Raw genomic sequence first — 9,854 nt, 5'->3', positions numbered from 1 at the left:
AAAGAAAAGCCAAAGCAAAACGAAAAACATTGGCAAATAGATGAAAAAAAGCAACCGTCAAATGATTGAGTTAAAGCAATTGCCAAATGCTTCTTTAAAATGCTAATTAAAGATGCATTTGTATCGGTAACCAGCTGTGCTGTGTCCTCACTTCCCTGGTCTCAAGAGGCGCTCTAGTGACTGATGCTAGTGGCTGTAGCATATAGCCAGAAACTAATTAGCAGATCCAGGCTACTTCTATTTAAATGAATGGGAGAAATTGGAATGCCCAACCAAGAAGCTTTAGCGCCCAACAGTCAACGGATGTAGTTCCCATCTTTCATGTAAAACAGCCTATCACCTTTTAGATACAGACATTGCCTGTCAATCAACTCCTCCAGAATGCACATGCACATTAGCCTCCCAAGAGCATTCCAAAGGTGGTCACCAGTGACCTCGCTAGAAAAACTTGACTTCGGTCTCCTCATTAGCGTGCCTGCCTCCCATACCAGAGACACTGGTTCGAATCCTGCTCGGAACGGGTCGAGCTGGACCAGTAACACTTTTAAAAATGACTTATTAACGTGCTGTTATATTTAAGTGCATTTTAAACATTAAATACACAATTAATTAATGCACAATCACATTTTTCAATGTGAATTAAACATTTAAATATTTGTCATTTATCAATTGGTTTATCCTCATTTTTATTTTCAAATTAATAGATTGATATCTTAATACAGATATCAATCTTTATACATAAATTCCAATAATTCCAAATGGTTCACACATTTTTTTCTTGCCATTGTATAATAAACACAGCAGCGACCAAAATTAGGTTTGAATAATAGTTTATTGTTGTGAACAAACACAAAAGATAAAATGACGGTTTAAAGGACACAGAAAAGACAAACTTAAGACAAGCCAGTGAAAACAATGAAATACAAGGAGAGAAAATGAACATGTATATTTACAGCTCAACAACAGGTGTTGGATTGGGAAGTTGCTAGAGCTATGAAGTCTACACAGCACTAGTACAGCAGTATGGGTCCAAGTTCCCCTACACAAACAAGCTTCTCACTCCAGTTGCTTCTGTTTTTCCAGTGCAATTTTCAGAACAGTGTGCAAATACATGTTTCCAAGCCGTCCAGAGGAAAAACAGGCTACATTTGGACTTCTCATAATGTGTTCTGTGCCTGATTGATTAAAATAAATGTAGTTTATTAGTTCAGCTCAGTAGTTGCCTTGCTGTCTTGGACTGCAAAAAATGGACTGCAAGCAATAAATCAGTCTTTAAATGCACAGACTTGACACATTTACAATGACATGCAAATACAAGGATGCAAGGCCGCTGAACTGAATGCATCAGTGTTGGAAAAAATGCTTCTGCCAATCATGGTGTTAAAAGATGGAAAACGCATCATTTAAACTGAAATTTAAAAACCAAAACAAAATTATGTGAAGTGATATCTGCAAACATTTAAGCCAGTTATAGGCTATTTTCACTTTATCCGCAATCAGTTACTGCAGGAGCTTTGAGTTGGTCTTCAGGTTGACTGCTGATAAGCAGGGGGAGATGATTAATGGTGTAATTGTTTAAACCTTTACTTTTGACTTGCATTTCAAAGCTTTTTCTTTTACTCATTCTTCTTCTCCTTCTGTTTGAGAAGCTTGTTGATCTCTCGTTTTACCATGCCAGCATATTTGGTAATGATGCCATGTTGGTTTAGTCCAGGCAGAAGCAGAAGGAAGCTCACTGTGAAATACAAGAGAAACGAACAGACAATTAATCAGTTCTTGTCTAATTACTAATTAAAGGGCTCAGTACATTGCAAAAGTTTGAAAAAGTTAAGTCTACCCAGTTCAGCTGCTCATACGTGGCACAAATGCTTCAGAGTTTTACAATAAAGTGTAGTCTTTTGAAGGGTTATATTATGTGAATTGTGCCATTGGACATTTCAATAGGCAAAAAGTGCCTTAAAGAAATTATAATACTCTGCCAATACTGGGTTGGCAGTCTGGCACAGTGGAGAAACATTGCCATTTTACAATCTGGTGACAGTAAGATCAAGATCACTGACTTTGGATTGTTGTGCCTTTACACAACCTCCAAGTGATCTAAATGACAAATGTACTGAAGTGGCCAAAAATAAAACAATTGAAACAGGGGAATTATCTCATTATTAAATATTTTTCTCCATAATTATTGGCCCCCTTTTATTCAATACTTTTTGCAACCTCCCTTTGCCAAGATAGCAGTTCTGAGTCTTGTAATGCCAATGAGGTTGGAAAACACCTGGCAAGGGATCTGAGTCTATGTTGGTGGACTCTCCTCTTCAGTTCACCCCACTTATTTTCTATGGGGTTCAGGTAAGGGGACTGGGATGGTCATGGCAGAACCTTGAGTTGTGGTCAATGAACCATTTGTGTGTTGATTTTGATGTTTGTTTTGTATCATTGTCCTGCTGGAAAATCCAACCAGGGCCCATTGTACGTTTTCTGGCAGAGGCAGTCAGGTTTAGATTTTTTAACTATAATGCCATGTATCCGAACAAGATGTCTAGGACCTCTGGCAGAAAAACAGCCCCACAACATTCAAGATGCAGCACCACATTTATCCGTGGGCATTGGGAACTTAATCTCTGTGTACGCCAAACACATCTCTTTTGTTTGCTGCGAAAAAGCTCTTGTTTTTTGTTTCATCTGACCATAGAACCCGATCACATTTGAAGTTCCAGTAGTGTCTGGCAAACTGAAGATGCTTGAGTTTGTTGTTGGATGAGAACGGAGGCTTTTCTTCTTTAAAACCTCCCCAAACGACTTGTGATGTAGGTGATGTCTGATTTTTTTTTTTTAAATTGTACAGTAGACTTTGACCCCAAAAGCCAACTAATTTCTGCAATTCTCCAGCTGTGATCCTTGGAGATTCTTTGGCCACTTGAACTAATCATCCTCACAGTGCATGGAGACAATATAGACACACGTCCTTTTCCAGGCCAATTCTTAACATCTCCCGTTGATTGGAACTTCTTAATTATTGCCCTGATGGTGGAAATGGGCATTTTCAATGTTTTCGCTATTTTCTTATAGCCACTTCCCATTTTGTGAAGCTCGATGACCTTTTGCCACACATCAGAACTATATTCTTAGAATTTCTAGAGGTGCCAATAATTGTGGCCAACGCGTTTGAGAAATTATTTTTTTTATTAATGAGATATTTCCCCTCTTTCAATTAAAAGGTTAGATTTTTGTGAATTATTTGAATGAAAGATCAAAAGGATAAATTTTTTCACAGCCTTCTTTGCTCATTATTACCAAGGGTGCCATTATTTTTGGCCACTATTTTACACCTGACACCAACCTTTGAAAAAGTGTTTCCTTAAAGTAGAGAAGACAAGCACTCAATTCCTACAAACACAATCTTGTGCACAGGAAAGTAGTGGTAGCATATTTCATGACCTAAATACAATGGCCTCTTTGAGTCGCCTAGTCAGGTTGCACACTACCATTAGCACACTTGACACAGTAAATGTGTTTCATGTGATAGATGGTACAGATTTAATCATCTATGTTGAGAATCACAACCATGTGCTTGATACAGCAAATTGTTCCATGACTGTGACTCCTACAGCCATTCAGTTGAGCATTTTCAAATAAATAGAAGTTGCACATAAATAAACAATACCTGATATTTTATGTTGACCTGGTTAAAAGAAACCTTTACAGACAAAACTTCTTACAAAATATGATATGCAGTAGACCCTGCCTGAAAGGTAACTTTCAGGAACCAGACTGAGATTTTAAAATCAACATAGATTTGCAATGTTTTAACAGTGTATTGCCTAATGTTATATGTAATCCCCGGGGGCCATTCAGAAAGGGAATTTTTTTTTTCATGATGTTACAAGTTTGCTTAACTCAGTAAACCTTTAGCCCAGATAAACAGTGTACATACCAATCAGGTAGGTGAGGAAAAGGTTGTGGACTTGTTGTCCAATCCAGGCCACAGCCACAAGACTGCTGATCACAGAGAGGAAATACTGTAGAGAAGTAAAACAAACGTGTTACATAGAGGCATATGGTGTTTGCATATTTTTGCAGAAGTTACATGATGTAATGGAAAGACAAGGGCGGGGCTCATTTTTGTTTGCTCCAACTGCTGAGTAACTGTGATAAGAAAGCAAACACAGTGGTCCGAAATGGCAGTTGGAAAACAACTTATGAGTCACTTGTGAGTTGCTCAGATGTGCAACAATGAAGGTGTTGTTCATGTCATGAAATGTGTGAAATATAGTTGCCATGTACCATTTTAGGCTTTTCTTCCTTCAGGGCAAACAGACGTTTCCACCAGCCGAGCACACGGCGCTGGGTCTTTACAAGGTTCCCACAAATCTCATGGAAACGCTGCTGCTGTTCTGTGGTCCTGTGCAGGGACAATAAAACACAGAAAACATGTTTAACATTGCCTTTATGCTCTATATGCAAGGAATAAATGTACATTCAGCTAATCATTATTGCAAAATAAGTTGCGGGGTACTGCATAAACTTGTCAGGAGTTATTCTGCGATTATGATCAGTTGACAGTATATTATACTGCTTATTGCACAGATATTAATCAGTTAAATAAATAAGGAATGCACAAATTAGAACATTTGTAGCAGATACCGATAAAAACACTATACGCCGTCCATTTTAACCAAAGGAACAAAAACCTCTTAATTTCTGTATTATGGATAATGCCGTCCAGACCGCTAGAGGGCGTGGCTTGCTCATACAGCGTTGGCTTAAGTGCTGAATGCAGATGATATGGATTCAGTAATCACGGAAGGCTATATTACGATTTCAATATTAATTAAAAACCATGCGGCATTAAATGGATATCACATCGATGTCTCAGAAGTCTCCTGTTTTTAAAGCGAGATTGTTTCCCTTATGTAGCTAATTGGTAAGTGATGCTTTCACAACGGTCACCTCCATTTAGGTTGCAGTCAGATCCTTTTTGCCAGTCAACCATTGTACACAGTCACAGGGCAGCCCATATAATATGCTCGTATAAGTGCCGGTACGGTGCCCTGTTCCCTGTTCCCATGGAATTCTCCCTATCAGATGACGAAATACTCAGGGAGACCCTCCATCTGCACCAATGTTCTCAAAGTGTGTGTGTATAAGCTAAAATTGCGTAACGCTTAAATTATAAAAAAAAAAGTAGAAGAAAAAAAAAGTAATACAGGAAAAATGAAAGTAGCACATCTATGAAATTATACAGTTTGGCTGTCATGTCATTATACAAAAATATTTTCAGATTAAGTGCTTTTCTCACTTGAAATTGTTAACCAATGGTCATCCTTAACTCTGGGTAAATGAAAACCTGGGTTATCTTGTCTCATGTTTCACACCTTTCATATTTTACACTGGGTTAATAATCAATCCTGGGTATTAATGTTCTGAGGTTTCACACTGTACATTCTTAAACCCTAGTGCTGGGTCAAACAATTATTGGACGAATTGTTAAAAAATTACAAGTTTGAAATGTTAAAAGCAGGGTTAAAAAACCATAACCTGGGGTGAAATCCCTATAATAAACTCAGAATTATAAAATGGATAGTTACGACTCTGAACTGATTGGATGAGCCTTTAATGCCATTTTAAAATGACTAAATTTAAACCTCTGACCACACATTCTATCCACCTTTTACCTGGATGCTGAAGTGCCCCCTGATTCTCACTGTAAACCTGTTTTCATTTTCCAGTCTCCAGTTTTCACTCACTTTGGCACATATTCTTATGTAATGTTTTGTGTATTAAATCTGTGTAATACACCATGCAAACATAATGAATGTTAACAAAATATTTAACAATACTTATGCACAAGAAATGCACTGAAACAATTATATTTAAATTGACCCAGTCTACATTTGCAGAGGCAATCTGCATCCATCTGTGCTTAGGCACTGCATTTTATTTCTGACCATATTTAAGGTTAAGCCTAAAGTCCACAGGACACTGCCAGACTCTAAAATAAACACCCAGCTCTGATCTAGACTTGCTCTGCAAAATAGGAGGTCCGTAGCAAGAACTCTTGGTGTTGCAGTGTCTCTGCAGAGTATAGCCTGGATCAGAACAGCAGATATCTGCTGAGTCAAACCAGCACTGTGCCTGACACTGGACACACAGCAGCAACTGCAACATGTCACTCAAGACTCTGGATCCAAAAATAGAGCAACGGAAATTGCCGGGGAAGACAGACTAAAACAAAACCAGAAAGGGCAAGAATGTGCATGCTGTGCAAATACCAATGCATGTTCTATGTAAGGGGATCACACGGGTTGAAATTCATTAGACTGTGAGAGGAAGACTTCTGAAGGCAAAAGTGCCACTCAATGTTAAACGCACAAGCAGTCCCTTCTCAAAAAAAAAACCACTGAAAGTGAATACTGACTGAAGCGAACATCTCATTTTGTGTTCCACAGAAGAAAGTCAGTTATATAGGTTTGGAACAACATGAGGATGAGAAAATGATGAAGTTTCATTTTGGGGTGAACTATCACTTTAGGCCCTGCTTTCAACAACAGTATCTTATGAAATGCCTTTTCCTTTCACCCACCATTTGTTGGAACCAAAGACACGGGGGGCAAGAGTGGGCACCAGGTAATCAGCCAGACACAGTATCATTACAATGCAGGATAAACCAGTAAGCACAGAAGGGTCCAAGTAGTAGACCAGCCTGCCAAAAACAGAAGACAAAACACTCTTACATTCATCTGATAATGTGTACGGTCAACAAATAACATCACAATGGAGTGATTTATGGTTACTTGATGCATGATTTACTGGCTATTCCTGAAAATGAATGGGGGTGGGTTGAATTTGTTCTCTTTACTTTAAAACTTCACTCAAACATCAAGTAATACTTTTAAACATTGCACACTTCAGCCATAAGAAATGTTAAAATTCGATATCTCATATTCCAGGTTAATATGCAGAGACAAAATTAAGGATGTAATTTGTGGGTTGCTTTCCCCAAAAAGTTATTTACAAAATTACTCGATGGTTCAAATGGTTATTGAAGCATCCTGCCGGACACAGCAACATTGGCGTTAAAAAACATTTAATCTGGAACTATCTGTTTGTTTGAAAAATGGAAGACACAGGGAGTGTTCCTGAAACATGCTTGCAAACAATAATTTTTGCAATTTGTTTGGAGATGCTAGTGGCACAGTTTAACTTGTTTAGCAATTTTAGATTAAAGGTTTCCTATAGATTATGTAAGAAACAAAGTGATAACATGCTAAATAGATTAGCCTAAATTATAAGGTTAAAATACATCTCACTGAGCACATATTTAGGAACTCTGTGGTCCTAATAAAGCACCTGACATGGTCTTCAGCCCATTTGCCACAAGGTTTGACATGTTGTGCATTTCATTGAAGTGCTTTTCTGCTCACTACAATTGTAGAGTGGTTATCAGAGTTACCGTAGTCTTTCTGTCAGCTCAAACCTGTCTGGCCATTCTCTGTTGTCAACTCTTATCAACAAGGCGTTTTAATCAGAACTGCCACTCACTGGATGTTTTTGGCACCATTCTGAGTAAACACTACAGAGTGTTGTGTGTGAAAATACTAGGAGATCAGCAGAAACAGAAATACTCAAACCAACCCATAAGGAAATGCATTTTTCCCCATTCTGATGGTTGATGTGAACATAAACTGAAGCTCCTGAGCAGTATCTGCAAGTTATGCACTAATGCCACACAACTGACTGATTAGATAATTGCATAAATAAGTAGATGTTCAGGTGAACCTAATAAAGTGCTCATTGAGTGTGTGTCACTGGAAAATAAGAATTTGTGTTGTGTAATTACCTCAAATCTGTGTGGGGAAAAAGGCAAGAAAATTATGATAAAGATAATCTGCAATAATGAACTACAGACTCACGTGAAGAGGATTGTGGTGGCACCCACTAATACTCCAGGGTACCATGGCCTGTCCCACCTCAGAAACTTATCTCCAGCCAGGATGACCTCTCCCCATGCTTGCAAGTGTTCTTCCAGCTGACTTGTTTCTTGAGCCTACATTAACGTTTCACAGTCAATGACACAATAAGAACAATGAATTCTGTTTCGACAGATGCCATTGCATTATATAAAGGAGTGTCATGAAGTCTTAGGATGGGCACATCCAACTGGATTGACGGGAATTTTAAATCGATGCTGAAACGAAATGGTAGTTGATATATATACACACACACTAGTTAAATATTTATAATGTAAAAGGGAGAGAAAACTAGAGAACACATGATTTTAAGACTGATATCTTCTGCTGATATGATTTTCTGCGAAATCTTGTATAACTGCTAACCAGTAGGCCAGCTCAGGCACTTCCTTTATCAGGGACACGGGTGAGATAATAACGTAATTTAGATTTTAAAATGCATAAAACATCAGAGCTCTTTGTAGTTTAACGTATAATTTTTTTGAGATCTATCAAATCAAAAGACGCATAAAAGAGTGTGTTATAAACATTATTTTCGAAGGCTGTTTTACCACGTTGACCTCCAGCAAAGCTGGAGCTATTTTGCAAGTTCAAGTATTTATCAAAGCTTTAATATCTAAAAATCTAAACACGAAGATGCAAGTTATGCGCTGGGAAAACAGAAGACAACCATTTGAGAGTAATCCGTAACGTTAGCAGTTAGCATGCTAACATGCCTTTTCACCCAATTAATTTCGGTGCTGTGTTTACGAATCGTTATTAGCCGTATACACCATTATTATTTACAAATAATAGACCGCTCAATCTACATGTATCGATACCATGTCTTTTTAAAATGTGGTCAAGAGCAGCACACGATTGTGTAGCATAAAGAAAATGAGCCCATTTCATGCACACACTCGGTCTGATTGAAAATATACTTCGACATAAGAGGAACAAGTGTGAAAGCAATGCTAATAGGCTACTTACCAACAGATTTGCGCTTTTGTTGTCGCCCTCAGACATGGTTTAGGCTGGAGTTATTCAGGATTTATGCCTTTGAGAAAGCACGGTTAAATGAACACGTCCCTCCTCCGCTGCGGCGGTCTGTAGATGTCCGTTATGTTCAGGATGTATTTATTTGAAACTCAATGCAGTGGTTCATGGGAAATGTAGTTGACGTCAAAAACAATGGGGGAAACATTGAGGGATTGATTACATATTGACGACAAATAATTAAACATTGATTGATGTTCCAGATTTGTTCAAACAGATGGGGTGACTTTTAGGGACCACTTGATCACAAGTGTGCATACTCATTATTATTATGTTACATCATACAGAGAAATTAAACAGACTTTGCTTCAGCTATTTGGACTATTCAAATTTGAAAGCAGAAAATCATGCATTCAACTCAATGTGATGCATAAATCATGCTCATAAACAAAATGCTTAACTCTGGTTTAAAGGAATATTCCAGGTTCAATACAAGTTTAGCTCAATTGAAAGGAGTTGTAGCATAGTATTGATGGGCACAAAACTTATAGACTTGTTCCTCCCTCAAAACAAACAATAAAAAGTGCAAAAATCTGGGTTACAGTGAGGCACTCATAATGGAATTGAATGGGGCCAAAACATATTAGCTGTTTCACCAGTATAACCACCAGACAAAACATGTTAACACTTTTTGTCATAAAATCACTTAACTTTACACAGAAAAGGTTAGCATCAAATTTTACAACTTTGTTGCCATTAAGACTTAATGCCATAAACCCTGAAATGACCACACAACGATTTAAACAGAAGAATGAAAGTGCTTTTATAAAGTTGTAAGCTTCACATTTCTGGTCCCAATCACTTCCATTGTAAGTGCCTCACTGTAATCTTGATTTTTTTTTTTTTAAG

General features: G+C 37.8%; 1 protein-coding gene across 1 annotated transcript; it reads right to left on the bottom strand.

Moving 5' to 3' along the window:
* Positions 1–1,570: 1,570 nt before the first annotated feature.
* On the bottom strand, positions 1,571–9,097 carry LOC127653279 (ADP-ribosylation factor-like protein 6-interacting protein 1). The gene is made up of 6 exons (XM_052139920.1): positions 8,940–9,097; positions 7,914–8,047; positions 6,584–6,703; positions 4,285–4,402; positions 3,935–4,019; positions 1,571–1,735 (listed from the first exon to the last, which is right to left on the bottom strand). Exons 1-6 carry the CDS (start codon positions 8,973–8,975, stop codon positions 1,617–1,619), a joined length of 612 nt encoding a protein of 203 aa, XP_051995880.1. The 5' UTR covers positions 8,976–9,097; the 3' UTR covers positions 1,571–1,616.
* Positions 9,098–9,854: the final 757 nt, after the last annotated feature.

The sequence above is a fragment of the Xyrauchen texanus genome, chromosome 12 (genome assembly GCF_025860055.1).
Source record: "Xyrauchen texanus isolate HMW12.3.18 chromosome 12, RBS_HiC_50CHRs, whole genome shotgun sequence".
Lineage (NCBI taxonomy): Eukaryota > Metazoa > Chordata > Actinopteri > Cypriniformes > Catostomidae > Xyrauchen > Xyrauchen texanus.
Note: the sequence above shows the minus strand (reverse complement) of the source record. Positions and strands in the feature narration are given on the sequence as shown.